General features: G+C 49.6%; 1 protein-coding gene across 1 annotated transcript; it reads right to left on the reverse strand.

Moving 5' to 3' along the window:
* Nucleotides 1-13610: 13610 nt before the first annotated feature.
* Nucleotides 13611-14294, reverse strand: LOC311428779 (olfactory receptor 14C36-like; the record flags this gene model as incomplete). The annotated part of the gene is made up of 1 exon (XM_084540064.1): nucleotides 13611-14294. One exon carries the CDS (start codon nucleotides 14292-14294, stop codon nucleotides 13611-13613), a length of 684 nt encoding a protein of 227 aa, XP_084396190.1.
* Nucleotides 14295-23093: the final 8799 nt, after the last annotated feature.

The raw sequence follows: 23093 nt of genomic DNA on the forward strand, positions 1-23093 counted from the left end.
GAGGAAGAAGTACATGGGGGTGTGCAGGCGGTGGTCGCAGGCTACGGCAGTGAGGATGAGTCCGTTGCCCAGGAGGGCAGCCTGGTAGATGCCCAGGAAGAGCGCAAAGTGCAGGAGCTGCAGCTCCCGCATGTCTGCAAATGGCAGCAGGAGGAACTCACTCACAGAGCTGATGTTGGGCATTGTCTGACATTGAACACAGTTTTCTGTTAAGGAGGAGTATGTAGAGCAAAATCAGAAAACCTCTCTGAGGAAAACCTATTTCAAGTCTAAAAGCACCCTCCAGCTCGAGCCTCTCTCTTTGCAGGAAAACCTTTCTGCAGCTCTCTTGCTTGAGCTGTGGCTGGGGCTGACTGAGAGTGGCACTGGGAGCAGGGGCTGGTTTGGGCTGCAGAGGAGTCCTTCCTGCTGTGCAGCAGAAGGAAAGCAGGAACGTGGGGGAAACTCAAGTGCAATCCACTTATCAGATCAATGAGCTTTGCAGTGTTGTTACAAGCAACTCTTCTGAAAACACTGTAGAGCAAGGTGTAAATTCTTTGCTTTATTTTCTAGTAGTTAGCCCTATAATTCTTAGGACGATGATCACACTTCCGTGTTTTTCCAAGATGAAAGTGGAGACAGCTGAGAGCAGAGAAGCCCCAGTCGAAGTGAGGCTGCACAGAATCCTCACCTCATTTCTGGTATACCTGATCAGAATCTCAGCTCTTCCCTCCTAGCCGGGGGTGCAGAGGCCTCACTCCAGCTGCCCACAGACAGCCATCCAGCAGCATGGAGAGCGCCTTAGCATGGAGGTGTCTTCTCCTTCAGGATCCTGGATAACACAAGTATGCCATGAGAGAGGTAAGACCTGACGGAGAGGAACATGCAGCCCAGGAGAACACCCCACAGAGAGAGTTGGATATTCACAAGCTGGGGTGTCCCAGTATCCCACTGCAGTGTCTGGAGGAGGTTTGGCCACCCTGCTTGTGAAAGACCAGGGGCAGCTGGGATATGGCACTCCAAGTGGTTTCTGCCAGACTTCCTCATGTTGCAGTGCAACCCAGAAGCAGTCTCAAAGCCTACTGCATTGCTCACTGCCCTCCCATAAGCAAGACCCAGGAGGAGACCCTTCCAGGACCTGCAGCTGCATGGCCCTGCAGCCAGACACTTACCTTGTCAAGGGCTGTGCAGATTTCTCCTGCAGGCAGCTCTCAGCATCCTCCCACTGCCAACTGCCTCCAAGCCCTCTCTCCTTCTCTCCTCTCCTTGTGCCAGCTGCGGTCAGAGCTCCCAGCCCTGCTGCACTGTGCAGAGGAGCTGCTCCTGGGCAGAGCTGTCTCTCTGCACCAGGGTCCTCTTGCCACGAGCTCTCTGTCCCAGGAGCCCGGCCCAGCTCAGCACCAGAGACCCAGCCCAAAGCATTGTAATGACTCCTCTGGTAGCTTTGGTGATGAGCCCATGAACCTCAGGCACTCAGAGACAATTGAAGACATCTCTCCAGAAGTCCAAATTAGATGCAAGTTTCCTGGAGTTTCCCCCTGAGGCGAGCACTGACACAGCCTCCCTTGGAGCTCGTTAGAGCAGAATATTGGAGGCAGTGAGGACAAGTAGACAAAGGCAATGTGAAGGTGACACTGAGGTGTAGACAAAGTGGATGTGTTTCACCAAGCACAAGGGTAGGCCTTGATGCCCACCCTCTGGGAAGGGAGATATTTTCCTTTCATACCTTGCTCAGGGCTCCCCCTGCGGCAGTAGGAGATGAGAATTTCTTTCTCTTCAAGTCCAGTCTCAACATCCTGAAGTCAATTTTGTAGCATTATTTCTTTGTCATGCCATTTTTCCCTACAGAGGAAAGCTAAAACATCTCCAAAAACACCCTTCAGGCAGTCTCAGGCTACTTTTGCTCTACTTGGATGCTCCATGCCACTGGGCCAGAGAAACCCAAGTCTCTCAGACACTCTATACACAGCAGGTGCTTTAGGCCCTGAACCCCACCTTGGCACAACCTCTCTGGGCACAGTCCTGCATCTCTCGTAAATGAGGAGCTACTCACTGGGACAGCCTTGTGCAGGTGGGGTAACACCATATTGGAGCTGAGTCTGATAACTCGTATTTTCTTGATGGACATGCTCCTCATAAGGCAGCTCTGTAGGATGCTGGCCTGGCTCCTGGTGAGCAGGCACCACTGTTCATATGGCATCCCTCATGGTGCTCCCCTCCTCCTCCTGGGCGCTGCTCACTCAGCAGGGTCCCCGTCTGCCCTGATATGTGGGGTTCCTCTTCCTCTTCTGTAGGACTAGGCTCTTCTCCTTGTAAATGTCAAGAGGTTTTTGTATGTAAGATCCTGCAGTTTCTCAAGGTTCCCCTGGACAAATGCCCCACTCTGTGAACTGTTAATGTCTGCAGGGAGATGTCTCATCCTAACTGTGCTGTCTCTCACAAGATAAAAGCATCAGCAGCTGCAGAGATTTTGGGCAGTAGAGGAGTAACCAGTTGAATGGAGCTCCAGCACAGTGTCATAGAAGGGTAGAGGATGGAAGGCTGCCAGATTCCACCTTTCTGTTCTTCTCATGTATGCTGTTATTTCTCGGAAGCTGAGTCCTAAATGTTGTTAGGCTGTGCAAAGAAAAAATTTAGAAGGGCCAAAGCCCAACTGGAGCTCAATACATCTATTACTTTTAAAGACAATAAAAATGTTTTTTGTTTGTTTGTTTGTTTTTTAAATATAAATACATAAGGAAAAAAAAAAAAGAGAGAGAGAGAGAGAGAGAATTAAGGGGAATCTTCATCCTATATTGGATGTGAGAAAACAGAATAAGAAGAGATGAGGAAAAGACTGAGGTACTTAGTGCAATCTTTACCTCAATATTTAGCAGCAAGACCAGTTGTTCCCCTTGTACTCAACCCCCTGAGCTGGTAGATAAAGATATTGAATAGAATGAAGCCCTCATAATCCACAAGGAAATGGTTAGAGAACTGCTATTCTGCTTCGATGTACTCAAGTCTATTTGGGCTCCACACATTGGTACTGAGGGAGCTGGCTGAAGTGCTCACCAAGCCTCTTTCCATCACTTGCCAACAGTCCTAGCTATCAGGGGAGGTCCCAGTTGACTGGTGACTAGCAAATGTGACAGCCATGTAAAAGAAAGGCCAGAAGGAAGATCTCGAGAACTACAGGCCTGTCAGTCTGACCTCTGAGCTGGGGAAGCTCATGGAGCAGATTGTCTTGAGTACCATCACACAACACTTTCAGGACAATCAGGTGTTGAAGCCCAGTCAGCATGGGTTTATCAAAGCCAGGTCCTGCTTGACAAATCTGATCTCAATCTATGGGAAGGTGATGCGTGTAGTGGGTTTATGTGTCAAGGTTTTGGTAGCAGGGAGCCATAGGGGTGGTTTCTGTGAGAAGGATCTAGAAGCTGCCCCATGTTTGGGAAGGGCCCCACTGCTGACCAGAGCTGAGCCAATAAGCGATGTTGTTTTGCGCCTCTGTGAGAGCATATTTAAGACAGGGAAAAAAAAGCTGCGGCACACAGCAGCCGGGAGAGTGAAGGGAGTGAGAAAACAGCCTTGCAGGTGCCAAGGTCAGTGCAGAAGGAGGGGGAGAAGTGCTCCAGGCTCCGGAGCAGAAGTCCCCTGCAGCCTGTGGTGAGGACCATGGTGAAGCAGGATGTCCCCCTGCAGCCCATGGAGTACCACGGTGGAGCAGGGTTCCATGGTGCATTCCGTGGAGGAGACCATGGTGGAGCAGGTGGCCCTGCACCGATGGAAGCTGCCGCCTGTGGAAGATCCCTGCCTGAACAGGTCCCAGGCTGGACCTGTATCCTGTGGAGAGGAGACCACACAGGAGCAGGTGACCTGGCAGGAGCTGCTGCCCGTGGGGGAGCCAGGTTGGAGCAGTTTGCTCCTGAGGGATGGACCCCGTGGTACGGACCCATATCTGGAACAGTTCTGGAAGAGCTGCTGCCTGTGGGAAGCCCATGCCGGATCAGTTCATCAAGGACTGTGTCCCATGGGTGGGACCCCACAGCAAAGGGGACGAGAGTGACCGAGAAGGAGCGGCAGAGAAGAAATGCTGTAGACTGATCATAACCCCCATTCCCCCGTTCCCCTGCGCCGCTCGGGGGGAGGAGGTGGAAGAGGGTGGATGGGGGGAGAAGGTGCTTTTGGTTTCTTTCCTTTGTTTCTCACTTCTCTAGCTTGTTAACAATGAGCAATAAATCTTACTATCTTCTTATGCCGAGTCTGTTTTGCCCGTTACAATAATTATTGCGTGATTTTCTCGTCCTTATCTCAACCCTTGGGCCCCTTTTCACATATTTTCTCCCCATTCCTCTTTGAGGAGGGGGAGTGAGAGAGTGGCTGTGGTGGAGCTCAGCTGCCCACTCGAGCAGAACTACAACAAAGCCTCTTTGGTATGGAGGATGACGGCTGAAATATAAATATGGAGAGGCCTGGCAGATTGATTACATCGCACTCCCTCAAACTCGCAATGGCAAGCGCCACGTACTTACAATGGTAGAAGCAACCACCGGATGGCTGGAAACATATCCTGTGCCTCATGCCACCGCCCGGAACACTATCCTGGGCCTTGAAAAGCAAGTCCTATGGCGACATGGTACCCCAGACAGAATAGAGCCAGACAATGGAACTCATTTCCGAAACAACCTTATAGACACTTGGGCCAAAGAGCATGGTATTGAGTGGGTGTATCACATCCCCTATCATGCACCAGCCTCCGGGAAAGTTGAATGATACAATGGACTGTTAAAGACTACATTGAAAGCAACGGGCGTTGGGACATTCAAAAATTGGGATACGCATTTGGCAAAGGCCACCTGGTTAGTCAATACTAGGGGATCTGCCAACCGAGCTGGACCTGCCCAATCAAACCTGTTACGTACTGTAGATGGGGATAAAGTCCCTGTAGTGCATGTAAGAAATATGCTGGGTAAAACAATCTGGGCTACTCCTGCCTCAGGAAAAGGCAAACCTATCCGTGGAATTGCTTTTGCTCAGGGACCTGGATACACTTGGTGGGTGATGCAAAAGAATGGAGAGGTCCGGTGTGTACCTCAAGGAGATTTAATACTGGGTGAGAATAGCCCATGAACTGAATTGTACCATGTTAATTACTATATAATACTGTATGTTATCACTACCATGACTACTATAGGTGACTAATTAGAATGTATGGAAAAGAGTGTAACCTGAGCATGACGTAAATGGTATGGAATAAGGGGTGGATAGATGTCCTGGTTTCAGTTAGAACAGAGTTAATTTTCTTCCTAGTAGCTGGTGGAATGCTGTGTTTTGGCTTAGGATGAGAAGAGTGCTGATAACATCCCGATGTTTTAATTGTTGCAGAGCAGTGTTTCTACCAAGCCAAGGACATCTCAGCCTTTTGCTCTGTCCTGCCAACAGGCAGGCTGGGGGTGCAGTAAGAGCTGGGAGGGGACAGACCCAGGACAGGTGACCCAAACTAGCCAAAGGGGTATTCCATACCATCTGACGTCATGCTAAACAATATATAGGGGTGGCTAGCCGGGGGGAGGGGGCCGGACTGCTCGGGGTTAGGCTGGGCATCGGTCAGCGGGTGGTGAGCAATTACATTGTGCATCACTTGTTTGTACATATTATTAGTAGTAGTATTATTATCACCTTTGTATTATTATTATTATTATTATTATTATTATTATTATTATTATTATTATAATTATATTTTATTTTTGTTATTATTATTTTCCTGTCTTATTAAACTGTCTTTATCTCAACTCACGGGCTTCACTTTCCATTTCTCCCCCCTGTCCCAGAGAGGGAGGGGGGAGGGTGAGCGAACGGCTGCGTGGTGTTTAGCTGCCGGCCAGGTTAAACCACGACACTGGGGAAGGGCAGGGCGAGGGGGACCTCCTCTGGCTGTATCTCTGAGGGGGTTGTGGAGGATGTGTAGCCAGGATCTTCAGCTGGGTTCAGTGTGGGAGGATAAAAGACAACAGCTGTGAAGGTGAAAGAGGAGAGCTTCAGGCTAAAAAGAAGGCAAAAAGCCTTCCCACCATGAGCTCAGCTAGGCGTCACCCAGAGGCTGTGCAGTCTCCATCTTTGCTGGTTTTGCAAAATGCAACAGGATCAAGCCCTGAACAGCCTGTTCTGACCGTGCTTATGACAGCTTGGGCTGCAGGCCTCCTGAGGACCCTGTCAACATGCCTTATGGTCCTTTGACCTCAGGCCCAGTTTCTGGTGGTGCCAGAGGAGATGCTGTGTGGCCTGAATCCTCCTGTGCTGTAGGGGACCATCTAAAGCCAGGCAGGTGAACATCTCCTCTTCTCCCTTGGCTGTAACTGTAGCCTGGGAGGCACTGCCTCAGCCATCTCTGCGTTACACCTCCAGCTCCTGTCTTCCAGCTCTAAGCACCTGAAAGTCCATTGCCTGGATGTGCTCTGAGGTGTGGGAAGAGATCTAGGCTTTTCTGGGGTGTTAATTCTCTCCCTCTGCACGCTGCTCCTCTCAGAGACGGTCTCATTTTTCACTTTCTTTCCTACCTGGAGGGAAATGCATACTCTGTCCTGGCCATAAAGCTGAGCATGTTTACTACTTTTGCCACACTTCCACATCTCATGGATCTGTCACCTGGAAAAGTGAATATTGCGTGCATGTTCGTGGCCCTGCTTTCTTCCATCTGTGCAGCAAGGTCCACATCTCAGTGTTATGTACTTTTTTGCAAAGACTGTGAATGGTCATGGATATGCAAAGATTCTTCGGGGGGGGGGGGGGGGGGGGTTGGGCACAGGGCTTTATACAAGATGCAGAATGATCTTAATGGTGTTGGCCTAACAATACTAGAAATGCTTTGAAAATGTCAATAAAAGTAAAAAAGAAAACAAAACTAAACAGAAATAAAGTCAAACTTCTAAAACATTGATAATTTATGGATGCACATTTACAGCTTTTACAAACTTTGGTGATTCTGCTTTCCTTTTTTTTCATAGTTAAAAATGGCCAATATTGATGTTTTGACACACTGCCCAGCCTCCACCTGCAGCTCCTGAGGGCCTCTGGTCTCCCACAGCTCCTCTTGACAGCTGCCAGCCTCAGGCAAACACCTCCAGTACAGAGGGGCCCCTGAACCTAGCAAGGTCTGCCTGGAAAGGTGAACAAATTATTCCAACATAGGAAAGAAAATATAAATAAATAAATATATAAATAAAAGAGCACGTGTTCATCACTTCAAACACTCTGCCTAGAACAGTCCTTGTATGGCCATCCCTTGGGGAAGGTGAACCTCATTAGCTGCAGCTTGCACTGGGCACACAGCTGAGGAGATTGTTTTACTGTTTACTGAACTGCACCACACTTAACTTTGGTTGGTTTTCAATGGGGAGCAGTCCTTCTGTGCCTGCGTGCAGGCAGTTCTGTGGGGAAAAGGGATGGGAGTTGGTGCAAAGGAGCTGTAACATGCAGCTGCAGCCCTGACTGGAGAAGTCTGATGGGAGGAGAAGTGCTGCAAGTCCCAGGTGGCTCCTGAGAGAAATGGTGGGGCTGGGAAGGTGAGGAGCAAGGTTGCCCACAGAGTGCCTGGCCTCAAGGGACTGCCTTTCCAAGCTGACCAGACCTCCTTAGGAGACCCTCTGGATCAATAGCAAAGGGAGAGGGCAGGGAATTGAAATAAATCAATAAAGAATCCAGCTTGAAGGGAAAATTCCCTTATTATCAACTGCTCATTGAAATGTGCCTCATTCACTAGCTTTCTGAAATCTCCCCAATTAGACGTAAAAGCTCTGAAGCCTTGAAGGAACTGCTGGGCAGAAAGAGGACACAGGAGGGCTCTCTGCATTGTGCCGAGCCCCAGGGTGTATTTGGCGCTGAGTCCATGCACCTCTGATGCTGAGAGAAGATAGCGCAGGCTGTTCAAGAGGTTAAGGCCAGGAGAAATGCTGAAGGTTCTGGGAGTGTTAATTGGTCCCACTGGGGGCCATTACCACCACAGCTCCCCCATGGACTTGTTAGCAAAGGAAAGGGGAGGCAGTGATGATAGGCAGGCAAAGGCAAAGTAAAGGTGGCCCTGATGGCAAGGAAACCTTGATGTGTTTTATCAAAGCAAGCACCAAGGCCTGACACCCGGCTCTGGTAAGAGAGCTTCTGTCCCTCACGCTGCTCTTCAAGGGGCAGTGGGATCTGGGGTGTGTGATGGCAACTAAAGGACAACAGTACAACTCCAGTGCACAGGGCTGCAAGGAGGCCACATGGTTCCAGTGCCAGGAGCACCATGTGTCATCTCACAGGCTCCAGTGGCAGAGACAACAGCCAGAGCCACGGGGACAAAGACTTCTGCTGTGTCAGGGCCTTCCAGCCCTGTCAGTGCCCTTGGACATCTCCCCACAGGTTGTCCTATCCTGTCCCATGCCTGAACCATTTTCCCTGCAGCCTGGAGACATCCAACCTGCTTCCCCACCACAGCATCTCCCTACCCATACTAGGGACTCCTTGTGCTCATTGCCTCTGACTTGAAACACAAGCCATGGGCTGAAGCAGACTCCCTCTGAGTCACCACAGCACTGCCCTTGGAGTGGCATTTCTTCCTCCTCATCACCACTCTGGACCTCCAAAACAGCCACTTCTTGGTGGATTTCCTTTCTCATGCTCTTTACCCTTACCCAAAATGTGCCATCATCTCTGAAAGCAGATTTCTGTCTGTCAGGAGCTCCTACAAGGGTGCCCTGAGCCTGTGCTTCACCAGGTCTAGGAAGCGCAGAGCTCTCAGCCTCCACACACATGACCCCTAGCCCTGTCTTGGCACACCTCCTCTGAACCCTTTCCTTTCCTCCCTAGTCCTTCAGAAAAGGAGCCTCACACTGGGAAGGCCTCTTCCAGTTATGGCCACACCAGTGTGGAGTCATGGAAGATGAGAAGTCCCTTGCCTGGGTGGACACACTCCTCCTAGATCATCCCAATGTGGATGTGACCATATCCGTATATAGCACTGCCGGCTCATATGGCATCCCTGGTTGTGCCCAAGCTCTCTCCTCCTGGTTGCTCTTCCTGAAGTCCGGTCTAAGCCTGCTGTGATGTATGGAGCTGTGCTGCCCCTGATGCAGAGCAGAGCATCACAAGATGGGAAAGAGAGGCTCTCTTCTCCTTGGAAAACAGAATGAGATTTATCCACCAAATCCCAGCGTTTCACAAGGTCGTCTGCAAGGAACACTTACTGTCAATGGACAAGTCTCAGGTTAGGAACCATGTAAAGAAACTGGGAACTGTGAGCAAGGTAGCCCCAAGCCCTGCCTGCCCTCCTCCTGCCACGCTCCATCAGGCGGCTGCAGCAGAGGGGACCCACAGCCAGCCCCTGGCTGGGCTCTGCCAGCCACCTCTCCAGTGCCATCCCTGCTGCCTTGGGGTGCTCTGTGAGGTGCTGGGTGACCTCACAAGGCCTGCTGGCCAGCACATCTTCTGCAGGGCAACCAGCAATGCAGCAGGGACCTCACCACAGCCCTTCCATTCCCCTCTCCTCCCCTCATTCTCGGCCTTGTCTCTGCTGGCAGGAGCAGCCTTGGGAGGGGCTTCCTGGCCTCCCATTGATACTGAGCTGAAAGGAGAAATAGTCTCTTCCTTGACAGAACAATGGCTTCAAATTTGAAAAGCTTCATTAGGAGATAGGTGAAACCTTTACTAGGTTTTGTTAGAAAGAAGGAAGTTCAGAAACATTCACCCCTGATGTTACTTTAGTCACTAATTAGTCAGCTTTATCTGTAAGAGCCTACAGACTTGTATCTCAGAATGAGGGCAAGGTGACCCAGGCCTAGAGCATGTGTCAGAAGATTAGGTGAGAAACTCATGCTATGCATATATCCTTGGATGTGTAACCACCTAAGCTTTGTATGCATGCCTGAGATGAAAGAATAAGAGAAGAAAGATTTCGATGGCTTGAGCATGGACAAGAACTGGATTCAACTAATGAACATAGTGAGGAAGACTACCGATGACCACCAGAGACCCCTGAAAGACAGGGGAAACAAATGTGCATGTGTCAGCAACACTTACTGATTTTAATGAGTTACAGGAAGTAGTATGAATATGTTTTGGGGAAATGTGATTAACATGTATGTTTTGCTTGTATATAATCCCTATAGCTCAAACAGTTCTGTAAGCACTGGAGTGATCCCCTGTGCGTCCAGGACCTCAATAAAAGAACGCCTGCTTTCTAAAACTCCAAACTGAGTCTTAGAGAGTTACTTTGACTGGCTTTTATAGTATCACCCTCGCCTCCTGCCAGCTGCTGCCCTCTGAGGATCCTGCTGTGAAATATGTTCATCTGATTCGTGTCAGTATGGAACAATGCTAGGGCCGCATGGTATGATGAATGTGACCTTCTGTCTTACATACCCTTGTATAACCACAAGTCTAAGAAAACCAGAGTGGTTAATGTATATAGTTCTTGTATCTTGCAAAGGAATGTTTTAGCAATTTGTGTCAATAGAGAGCTTGAAGGGAAATGTATTTGTAGGCTTTTCCTTGGAGTCTCTGATATCTGGGGGGTTCAGAATAACTGCTAACTGTTATGACTTTTGCATGGGACACTATGCAAGTCTCTGATATCTGGCCAGGAGATTAAGGAGCAGGGGAGAGCTGAAGAACAACTAAAAGACAAAGCTTGCAGGGGACACTGCACAAGTCTCTGACATACAGCCAAGTTGGACAAAGGAGAAGGACAAGAGGGAGGAAGACTATGAGCCTTCAGCACGAGAGAACCACAGAGACCCTCAGAGGGACCACCAGATACGCATGCTCCAGTAGGAGGGTTTGGATTCCAGAAACTAATTATAATAACCCTGTGGGTTTTTTTTTGGAAGTAGTAATGAATTTGTATCAGCCTAGGAGCATAAAAATCATCCGCTTGATGTAACTGGTGTGCGTCTTGGTGGAGCAGAGACTCCCGGCGCACCCAGTGCTGCTTGCTTACCTGTATTCATTTAATAAATTGTAAACTTTGATTATAGTCCTATTTTGAAGGCTGAGCCATTTATTACACTGGTACAAACGTGGCCCCGCACCAACAGCACTGTTCGTGCTGCCTTTGCTGCCTTGCCTTGTCCTCTCCCTCGACTCCTTGTCTTTTCCAGGCCACACATTCCACACCCAAACGCATCCCTTTGCTGTGGCCACCCTCTCCCCTGCCCAGCGGGATGGCAGAACCAGGGCAGGACATGGTAGAGTTAGGCTGTGTAGCACCCATGCAGAGCACTTGTGGCAAAGTGGGAGCTGAGATTGGGTGGTGCAGAGGAGGCCCCATGCAGGAAAGATGAGGTTAAACACCAGCTTTGCAGTGTGTGTGTGTGGGGGGGCTGGTGTCCATCGTGGTTTGGCATGGGAGGCTTCTGGCCATGAAGGGGCAAGGGATGGGTTGACACAACTTCTCTGGGCAACCTGTTCCATTGACCACCACCCCCAAAGGAAAGAATGTCTTCTTTATACCTAATTTTAAAGCACCCTCTTTTAGGCCCCCTTTAGGTACTGGAAGGCTGCTATAGAGAACCAGCTTTCTCAGCCAGTCTTCACTGAAAAGTTGCCCCAGACTCTCTATCTTGTTTTTGGTCTCTTCTAGACTTTTTCTAATAATTCTAATACTTCCATGTCCTTCTAGAGTTTGGGGTCCCAGAACTGAATGCAGTACTGAAAAGCAGAGCTGAGGGAGAGAATCAACTCTGTCAACCTTTGGGCCAAACTTGATTGATGCCACCCAGAATGCAGTTGGCTTTCTGGGCTGCAAACTCACATTGCCAGCACAGGTTGAGCTTCTCATCCACCAGTACCCCAGGTCCTTCTCCCCAGAGCTGCTCTCTACTCATTCTCCACCCTGCCCCAATCCAGCTGCAGGACCTTGCACTTGGCCTTTGTGAACCTCATGAGGTTCCCACAGGAAAATCTCTCAATCCGGTCCGGGTCCATCTGCATATCATCCTTTCCCTCCAGTGTATTGACTGCACCACCCAGATTGGTGTCATCAGCATACTCACTGAGACTGCACTCAATCACACTGTCCATGTCACTGACAACAGTGCTGGCCCCAATACTGACTCCTGAGGAACACCACTCTTTACTGACCTCCACTTGGACATTGAGCTGTAGACTCCAGCTCCTTGAGGGTGACCATCCAGACAATTCCTCACCCACCAGGTGATCCATCCATCACACCCATGTCTCTTCAATTGAGAGACAAGGCTATTGTGTGGGACAGAGTCAAATGATTTGCACAAGTCAAAGTTCACGATGTGAGGTGCTCTTCCCCTCTCCACCAATGCTGTAAACCCATCGTAGAAGGCCACCAGGTTTGTCAGGTACAATCTGCCCTGTGTGAAGCCATGTTGGCTGTCACCAACAGCCACCAGTTTGCTGTCACCACCAGTCCAAAAGGCAGAGTAGAATGACATGTCAGAGAGAAGCATTTGCAATGAACCTGTGCAAGGAGGGTGACAAAAATCTCATGGGAACACTGGGGGTAATTACTGGAGTTCTACACAGAGAAATGTCAAGGCTCTGTGAGGTGCCCATATCTGAGCTGGCCTCGTGCACTGCTCATCCACACTGGGCTGTTCAGAGACACCAGTCCCTGCCTTACACATACACAGTACACTGCAGCGCTTGAAGGGTCCCTCTGGCTCCTGCAGCCACTGCCAGAGGCTGGGAGGCACCTCAGCCCTGTGGTGGGTGCATTACCTTGCTCTGTCCTCCTCTGAGATGCCCCACAGCATGAGAAATGGGCACAGGGACCTTGAGGGTTCAAGGAAACACATTGCAGAGCTGCATTCAGGTCTTGCACTTTGGACTAGACGGTCTCTGAAGGTGCCTTCCCCCTGGACTATTCTGTGCTATTCAGGCAGATGCCCCATGGTTGTTACTCTCAGGAAGAAAGGACCTGAAGACACTCTGCCCCACTGGCCTTCATGACACCCCTAGGGATAGCTGATGGCCTTTGTGCTCGCTCTTGTTCCTCTCTCCATGTGCATACAATGTGCCTGCAGGTAGCAGCAGCTGCAAAGGGTTTCTGTTCCTGTGTCTCTCCTGCACCTGGACAGGCCCTGCTCTTCTCCCAGCACATCCTATATCCCAGGGAGCCTTTGGGACTCTTGTTGAGCATGTTCTGATGTGACGGCAACTCTGAAAGATGATGTGAGCCTTCAGGCATGGCCCTTTTAGGAGGGAAATTCTGTTCTGGAGGCCAGCTGTGTCACTCATGTGCCAACTGCCTGTCCCTGCCTGCAGTCCCAGCACAGCCTCACAGCAGCACTGGCACCAAGCTACAGGAGCATCCAGGCCTTAAACCGCCAACAGGGCTCAGCAGGAGAGGGTGTCAGTGGCAGGAGAGCAGCTCTGCATGGACCCAGCGCTGGTGCTCCCAGGCTGGACTGCCACGACTCTTTTCCCCTCCACTGCTGCACACTGTCCCTGAAGCCACAGAAAATGTCTCAGAGGAAGGATATAAGACAAAAAGTCACTTTAATTGGTTTAAATACTCAAGCAAAATGAAGAATTATATTTCTTTGTGGAAAATATTTGATAAAATAAAATTGAGAAAAAGCAGAACACCAATAAAAACACAAGAACATAATACCCACTGGCTTCACCTATCATGATTTGCATTACGAGTGATTTAGAGAAGAAGGCAGGCAATATATTGCTGAAGAAAAACACCCAGTCATCACTTTCCACATGGCAACCTTGATCTCCTTGTTCCTCATGCTGTAGATGAAGGGGTTCACTACTGGAGGCACAACCAAGTACAGAAATGCCAGAACAACATCCAGGGAAGGGAAGGAAATTGATGGGGGCTTCAGGTGGGCAAAGATAACTGTGCTGAGAAAGAGGAAGACCACAGCCAGGTGAGGGAGGCATGTGGAAAAGGCTTTTTGCCTGCCCTGCTCAGAGGGCATCCTCAGCACAGCCCTGAAGATCTGCACATAGGACAGCACAATGAAAACAAAACAACCCCCAAATAGAAAAGCAGTAACTGTAGTAAGTTGAACTTCCCTTATGTACAAGTCTGTGCAAGAGAGCTTGAGGATCTGGGGGATTTCACAGAAGAACTGGCTGAGAGAATTGCCACAGCAGAGGGGCAGGGAAAATACGTTGGCAATGTGCAGCACAGCTTGGAGAAAGCCACTGCCCCAGGCAGCTGCTGCCATCTGGGCACAAGCTCTGCTGCCCAGGAGGCTCCCGTAGTGCAGGGGCTTGCAGATGGCAATGTAGTGGTCGTAGGCCATGACAGTAAGAAGAGAAAGTTCTGCTAAATTCAAAATGTTATAAGAAAGAGCTGTGCAACACATCCTGAATAGGGTATGGCCTTGGTGTCCCAGAGCAAATTGGCCATGGCTTTGGGCAGAGTAGTGGAGATGCAGCCCAGGTCGTTGAGGGCAAGATTGAGGAGGAAGAAATACATGGGGGTGTGCAGGCGGTGGTCGCAGGCTACAGCAGTGAGGATGAGTCCGTTGCCCAGGAGGGCAGCCAGGTAGATGCCCAGGAAGAGCGCAAAGTGTAGGAGCTGCAGCTCCCGCGTTTCTGTGAATGCCAGCAAGAGGAACTCAGTGATGGAGCTGTTGTTACACATTTATTGCCCCTGAGCAAGGTAGTTTGTCCAAAAGAAGAAGTGACATTGTAAAATTTAAGGACTTCTCTGACCAAAATACTTTGTATGTCTCATAGAACAGTCACACACAACACATCCTTTCCCATTCCTTTCACAGGAAGAGCTTTCTGCAGCTGCTTGGCTTACTTCTGCTTGGTGTTTTGAGGGTGCCAAAAGAAGCAGGGGGCTGTGCTGTGGGCTCTGCAGCAGTCAGTCCTAGTCTACAGCAACAGGTAAAAGGGAACCCTAAGTGATCTGGGAAGTCCACTGGGCAAGGTCATCTCCCTTTCTGCAGGAATGGAGAAGGTCAAATAACTCCTCAAGAAACAGCAAAGGTGGCGTTGGTACAGTCTGTGTGCGGAGGTGTGTGAGGTGCCTCAGAGCAGCAGCAATGCTCGAGGAGCCTTAGTCTCTACTACAGATGCTCCTACTCCATTACCATCCTTCTGCCTCAGCACATGGGCAGGAAAATGAAGCAGATTCTAAAAAGTGCACTGCCTTCAGGTAGCTCTTGCCGGGCAGTTCTGCAGTGCAGTGCCCTAGGGAGGTGTGGGGCTGTGAGCAGCCTGCCCCAGGCAGCAGACTCTGGGCAGCAGCAGGACCCTGCCCTGCCCTGCGGTACCAGGGGGGCTCCTTCCACCCTCAGCTTCTCCCCGCAGCCCCTGGGCAGCTCCCCAGGCAGGCTGATTGTGGAGACTGGCAGGTAGCAGAGGCCCTGCCGCGGCACACAGCCTCTGGGGCACAGCAGGGACCCTGCTCTGCACCACAGCCCTGGGCACCCCTGCCTGCATCCCCGGCTTCACAGCCTGCAGCCGGCCTCAAGAGACAGGAGCCCTCGGGCCCTGCATGCTGACCCTGCAGCACACAAGCCCTGCATGCCCTTCAGCTCCAACACCAAGCATCCTCCTGACAGCTCCCATCAGCTGAGGGCTGGGCCAGCTCCAGGAGAGCCTGGCAGGGTGTGCAGTGGCATTGCCCTGCACCCAGAGACTTACCATGGGGAGGTGGCTGGGAAGCTTTCTCCCTCTGCCAGCTCTCCCCTGCCTTCCTATTCCAGGCTGCCCTGAACCTCTCTCCCCCTTCTCTCCTCTCCCCATGCCAGCTGCACGCAGTGCCCCCAGCAATGCTGTGCCTGGCAGAGGAGCTTTATCTGGGTGGCTGAAGCAGCTTCTCAAGTAGTCCAAGTCTGATGCAAACTCCAAAGCCTCTCACAGTGCTAACGGTCCCACTGAGGGACATTACTGTCAAGGCCTCCCCATGGACTTGTTAGAGCAGAAAAGGGCAGGCAGTGAAGACGGGGAGACCAAGGCCCAGGAAAGGCCCTGATGCTGAGGAAACCTTGATGTGTCCCATGAAGTCCAACAGTCGGGCCCTGACCCCAACCTCTGGGAAGGGAGATGCTGTCCCTCCAGTGGGGTTTAGGGCTCTTCCTGGGTCAGTGCACGGTGGGTAAGTGCCAAGTACAAGGCTACAGGAGGACATCTCCCAGGCTCCTGGAGGGGGATGAGAAGGCATTGAGGCCCTACTGCTGTAAGGATGAGGTGTCTCCTCATAGGCATCACTGACGGAGACAAGGGCCAGAGCCCAGCAGACAAAGCTGTTGGCTCTGTCGGGGGTTTCATCTTGCAAAAGATACTTGACAATAACCACCACACGCTGTCCTATTGTCCTGGTTTCAGTTAGAACAGAATTAATTTTCTTCCTAGTAGCTGGTGGAATGCTGTGTTTTGGCTTAGGATGAGAAGAGTGCTGATAACACCCCGATGTTTTCATTGTTGAAGAGCAGTGCTTCTACCAAGCCAAGGACATCTCAGCCTTTTGCTCTGTCCTGCCAACAGGCAGGCTGGGGGTGCAGTAAGAGCTGGGAGGGGACAGACCCAGGACAGGTGACCCAAACTAGCCAAAGGGGTATTCCATACCATCTGACGTCATGCTAAACAATATATAGGGGTGGCTAGCCAGGGAAGGGGGCCGGACTGCTCGGGGTTAGGCTGGGCATCGGTCAGCGGGTGGTGAGCAATTGCATTGTGCATCACTTGTTTGTACATATTATTATTATTTTCCTATTATCACCATTGTATTATTATCATTATTATTGTTATTATTATTTTGTTATTATTATTTTCCTGTCTTATTAAACTGTCTTTATCTCAACTCACGGGCTTCACTTTCCATTTCTCTCCCCCGTCCCAGAGAGGGAGGGGGGAGGGTGAGCAAACGGCTGTGTGGTATTTAGCTGCCAGCCGGGTTAAACCACAACACCTATGCTGTCACGTCTGCACCTGTTTCCCTGCAGGACTTAGATACCCACCTTGATCCCCACCTTGCTCTCACCTTGCTCTGAGCACCTTCCTGACTTGACTGATTTCTCTCAATCTGCCCTCATTAATCCATGAAACACAAAGCCAGGGGCTGATCCGGACATCCCTAGAGAGGGAGGGAGAAGGATGAGTGAACCTCTACAACAATTTAGTAGAGGTAAGAGGCTTCAGCTAATATTGATGCTGCTTTAACACAGAATTAAAACATTGATGTAAGGCCGTTAGCCAATTTTAAAGAGTAACCACTTTTAAAGAAAACCCACATTTGAAGAGTTTTAAAGAGTAATCCCTAAACCTAAATGCTACTCCAACACCCTGACAAGAATCCCTATTCTAATGCTTGAACTCAAAGTATTCCATGAAGCAAAACTCAGCCCATAGTCCTTTGCCCTTGCCTTTACTCTTGTCCTCACCCTAATCCCTGCCTTCAATACTAGCATTAACATGTTCCATTAAACCTAGACTTCTAGGCAGATGTAAAACAAAAAACTGTTCCACAAAGCTTGCCCATAACCTAACCACAGACCTGACACCCTAAGCAGAACAGCCCATCTGCTAAATTTCTAATCCAGAAAAGTGAACCCTTGTCTCTAAGGGACTAGAGAGGTCAGCTCTGCCTCAGGATCTCCAGCCCCAGCAGGTGGAATGTGACTGTGGCAGGGACTGTGAGGTCACTTCTGTCTCTGCAGTGGATAGGGCAGCAGCAGGAACGTGTCACAGAAAGGGACTGTGAGGTCACTTCTGTCTGAAGCTGACAGGTCAGCCTTGCCTTCTCCCTGGGATCTGTACTTTCCAGCTGACATGTGCCAGTGGCCCTGCTAGGCCAGCAGAAGGCACCTGGTTGGCATGCTGACTATGGGATCCCCTCTTCCTCCATACCCAGGAGGACCCAGACAGAAAGAAGGCCCCCATATGGGTTGTCCTGTCCCTTCTGCTTGAGTCCATGACTGGAGAGCAGGAGGCACAAAGCTTGGCTGTGTGTAGCCAAGAAGCTGCAAGAGCAGCAGCCAGCCCATGGCTCAGGAGATGCTGCTGAGGTGACTTCTGTCTTGTTGATTGCTGTACCCATGGGCTGAGGCCAACTGCGTGAAGTTCAACAAGGCCAAGTGCTGGGTCCTGCACTTGGGGCACAACAACCCCATGCAATGCTGTGGGAAGGGCGGCTGGACAGCTGCCCAGGGGAAAAGGACCTGGGGATATTGGTGGATAGTCGGCTGAATATGAGCCATCAGTGTGCTAAGTTGGCCAAGAAGGCCTGCCTTGTACCAAGGATACTGTGGTCAACAGACGTAGGGAAGTGATTGTCCTTCTGTATTTGGCCGTGGTGAGGCCACACCTCAAGGATTGCATTCAGCTCTGGGGCTCCATGTGTAAGAAGGACACGGATCTATTAGATCTGTGCCCCATCCCTTAATGCATTCAAGGCCAGTTTGGATGGGGCTTTCATCAACCTGATCTAGTGGAAGGTTTCCCTGCCCATGGGAGGTGAGTTGGAATTATGTGATCTGTAAGGTCTTTTCCTACCTGAACTATTCTGTGATTCTGTAAATATGAAACACAGCACCATACCAGCTACTAGGAAGAAAAATTAACTCTATCTCAGACAAAACTAAGATAATGTCCAGCACTTATTCCATACAATCTATGTCATGCTCAGCTCTGTCACTTTCTGATTAATCACCACCACCTTTCCTGTCTTTTGATACACACACAAAAATGTCATGACCTTAGTCGATTGGTGTCAATAATAATAGTAATAATAATAATTCCTTTTGCGTTCTATTAAATTGCCTTTATCTCAACCCATGAACTTTTACTTTTTTTTTTTTTTTTTTTTTTTTTTTTTTTCCTCTGAGTTCTCTCCTCCAACCCATTGGGTGAATAGTTTTGTAGTGCTGAGCTGCCTGCAGGGTCAAACCACAGCAAGTCTTCTTGGTGCCTAGCGTGGAGCACAAAGGTTGAGATGACAGATCTGACCAGAGCATTTTAAAAATAAATTATTATAAGCATTAGATCAGTTTAACAGTTGCTGATCACAATATTGATCTTTCTGATCTGGGGTCTGTTGTGCTTCCTTTCAGAACTGTGTTGTATAGCACATTAGTAACTTCCATGTCATGCTGTTTGTCAGTTCTGGGGGCTGGTTTAAGGTTACTGTTTTTCTGTATTGGATAACATTGACTTCTGATAGGATCAAATTATTGCCCCCTCAATACCTCAGGAACCATCTCTTCATCTCTTGGAAACTATTAAGAATTACAGTCTTTGTCTTTTCTCCTCAGGGAGTAAATCTATGCAGGGTGGTGGGGGATGCTTTTCCCCACTTCTTCACTCTCCCTTTCTCCTTCACCTCATGCTTCTCTTCCAGGCTAATTACAATAGCTCTTCAAAGCTTTGAATATCCTTGGGATGGTCAAACCAGCATGTTCCTATTTTTAGGTCTCCTGAATACCATTCAGTTTTTGTTTAAGTTTAAACAATTACTTAAACATGCCATCCAGAGATCTGTCCAGAGGCAGGAAAGTTAGGAGTGGCAGGGAGAGTTCGAGGATCTGGGCAGACGTCTAGTGTAGTGGGCATGTCCAGTGCTTTGGAATTTCACCTCTGAGCAAGTGCAGAATCCTAAAAAAACTTGTGAAATGCTTAGAAATTTGTGTCATCATCCCAGCAATTTCAAAGAGACACAAATCACTGCAATATGCTGGTGGTTAAGGTATGCTTATGAAGCTACAGTCCACGCCTCTCAAACCACTATGACTTTTCCTGCGGGCACACTCCAGCCCCTTTGACAGGCCCAGAGCCTGTCCAAAGCCACTCCAAACCCTGCTACAGGCCCTACAGGGCTTAATGGTTAAACACATCCCTATAATAGGCCCTATAACCACTCCCAAACCTGCAATAGGCCTTGCAGCCACTCCAACTCATCCAAAAGGCCCCGCAGCCAGAACAACTCCTGTGATGGTCCCTACAGCCACTCCAGCCCCTGCAATGGGCCACATCACTGGGCCAGAGAACCAACCTAAGCCAGTATCGGTTGCCTCTACCTGCAAGAGAAAACAGTGGGTGTGAAAAACTCAGTTTTTCTTTAGAAAGGAAGGAAACTCCTACCCAGACAAGAAAGGAGGAAAAAGAAGATGAGGCAGGTTTCTCCAAAGTTGGGCCATCTTGGAAGCAGGAGGTCAAAGCAGAAGAAATCATATAAGCATCAGAAACCAAATGGTCCCTGTCCCAGGGTAAGCTACGAGGTATGGGAAAAGATTTCAGCAATCATCTTGGTGAGCACATTGTCATCTGGCTGCTCCAGTGGGGGGAGAACAGGGCCAATAGCCTGGAATTGGAGAGCAGGGAAGCCAAGCAGCCAGAATCTCCCTCTAGGGAAGGGCTGATGGACAAAGCCATTGGAAAAGGGCACAAGGAACTTACTCCCATCATGCCTGAAGGAAAGGTCTCCCTTGAAAGATCTTGTACGTCAACCAGGAAAGTGGACCACCATGCAGAGGGGTATCCATTCCTGAGGAAATTAGACATGCTGAAGGCGATCTGTAGAAACCTAGATAACAAACAGCTATCCAAAGATCCAGATGAAGTCAAGTGCACATGACCCATGTGGCAGGAGTTTGTACAGAACACACCATCATCATATGCCAACCCATTGGCAGTGATGACCAGGAAAGACCAAGAGGAACCCATGGTGGATGAATTGGCTAGCCAACTATGGCATTAAAAAGAAAGTCTCTCTTCTTCCCTATGGGCCTGTGTCTCATCCAGAAAGAAACTTTCCCAAGAGGTCCAACAGCTCCAAGAGAATATGGCTTCCTCCCCACCTGCACGAACCAATAGCTCAGCTATCAGATGTAAGCATCCCTCTGCTCAAGAAAGGTAACATAGTGGGTACATACCAGTTTCTATCCTGTGCTTTTGACTGTGTGACCATGGAGAGGCCATGAGAAAATGCGATGCAAAAATTGACCTCCACCTTACAGGCACGGATACATGAAGCACAAGGAAAAACATTGTCAAAAAGTGGTTCTTCTGAGACACTTGCTGCTCCAATTTCTAGTGGTCAACCCTCCAAACAGAGTAAAGAATACTATGAGCAGGACTCGAGGGGCACAGCTTTCACCCTGGGGGAGGGAGAGGACAATCAGGTATATTGGACTTTGAGGATTATTGGCCTGGCACATCAAACACAAGACTTAACTGTATTGGAGGCTGAAGTGAGTCTAATGGGGGAGTGGAAAATGCAACGCATTGGGACTGGCCTGGAGGCTCTGTGTAACCTTGGCGTAGACTACTTCAGGAGCAGGTACTTCAAAGGTCCACAAGGGTATTGGTGGGCTTATGGCATAGCTGTCTTGGAGACAGAGGACAGGAAACAGTTGTCTACCTTGCCCACTCTTTCACAGGACCCTTCTGCAGTGGAGGTGCTGATGGCCAATGAGCAGCAGGTGCCAATCGCTACCACAACAGTGCACCTGAGGCAATATTGCACTAACAGAGACTCCCTGAGTCCCATCTATGAGCTGGAGAGCCACGGAGTGATCAGCAATACTCTCTCACTCTTTAATAGTCCCATATGGACAGTGCAAAATTCTAATGGTGAGTGGAAGAGAACGGTGCACTTCTGTGGCTTGAATGAAGTCCCACCACCACTGAGTGATGCTGTGCCAGGCATGCTAGAACTTCATTCAGTACGAACTGGAGTCAAAGGCAGCCAAGTGCTATGCCACAATTAATATTGCTAATGCATTTTTCTCCATCCCTTTGGTGGCAGTACGAAGGCCACACTTAGCTTTCACATGGAGGGGTGTCCTGCCCACCTGGAATCAACTGCCCCAGGGCTACTTTTGCCATGGGCTGATCCAGACTGCCCTGGAACACAGGGAAGCTCCTGAACACTTCCAACATACTGATGCCCCATCACATGGGGCAACACAGCAGAAGTATTTGAGAAAGGGAAGCAAATGTTCCAAATCCTTCTGAAAACCTCTATTGCCCTATAACAAAGTAAGGTCAAAGGACCTGCACACGAGAGCCTAATGCAGGCTGTCCAGGTTCTGTGGGACCCTTGCTTGGGGAAAGGTTGGGCATCGGTCAGTGTGTGATGAGCAATTCACGGTTCATCACTTGCTTTATACATATAACAATAATAAAAATAAAGTTTATTATTATTTATTATTAGTATTGTTACTGTTATTCCTATCTCTTCATTTTCTGTCCTTTTACATTATCTTTATTTCAACCCATTGTCTTTTTAGGGGTGGGTGTGAGCTAACAGCTGTGTGGTGTTGAGGTGCCTGACAGGTTAAAGCACAACATGTTTGACAACCACAGTCTAAAAGCACAAATCACCCTTGTAAAAGTCATCCTTCCTGTGTTCAGAGAAGGGCAGTCGGTGATGAATTCGGTCTGCCTCAAACACCACACCCCAGCAAAGACCCTGCTGCCTTCAGGTGCTGTCAGCCCTGAGGCCTTGGGGACACCTTGAGGGAGCCCAACGGCACAGAGCAAGCAAGCAAAGCAGGTGCTGTGCTGCTGAGCTGGGCCGGGCTCCTGGGTCCAAGGGGAGCTCCTAGCAAGTGGGCAGTGCATCACAGAGACAGTTCTGCCCAGGAGCAGCTCCTCTGCACAGCGCAGCAGGGCTGGGGGCTCTGACCGCAGGTGGCACAGGGAGAGGAGAGGAGAGAGGGCTTGGAGGCAGTGAGGAGCGCAACAGCAGAGGGCAGCGTGTGGTAGGACACATCTGCAGGCTCTTGACACTGTGAGTCTCTGGCAGCAGGGCAATGCAGGTGGGGTTGCCAGAGGGTCTTCTACAGCTGGCACATCTGATGGCTGATAGTATCTGTCAGGATGGGTCTCTCTGTTTCTGAAGTGCTTTAGAGAATGGCATTATGAGGAAGCATTTCAAGAGGAAGATTGACGCTTGGTTTATCTGAAGGGTAAGGCTTTTTCTGCAGTCTGTGTTTTGAGATTCCTGCCATGGAGGGGAGGCAGATTTCATAGTAATGGATTATTGGGTTTGTACAGCAGACTGAGACTCCTGGAGCATTGCATTGACAAATCAAAGTGCCAGTGATTAACTTTGTGAAGTCCCTTCCCACACCTCATCCCACAGACTGCACCAACATCATCATTGTGGTCCTCTCAGGTTTTATCCTAGCTGACCTTAGGAGCTGCAA

The sequence above is a fragment of the Aythya ferina genome, assembly GCF_964211825.1.
Source record: "Aythya ferina genome assembly, contig: HAP1_SCAFFOLD_139, whole genome shotgun sequence".
Classification (NCBI taxonomy): Eukaryota; Metazoa; Chordata; class Aves; order Anseriformes; family Anatidae; genus Aythya; species Aythya ferina.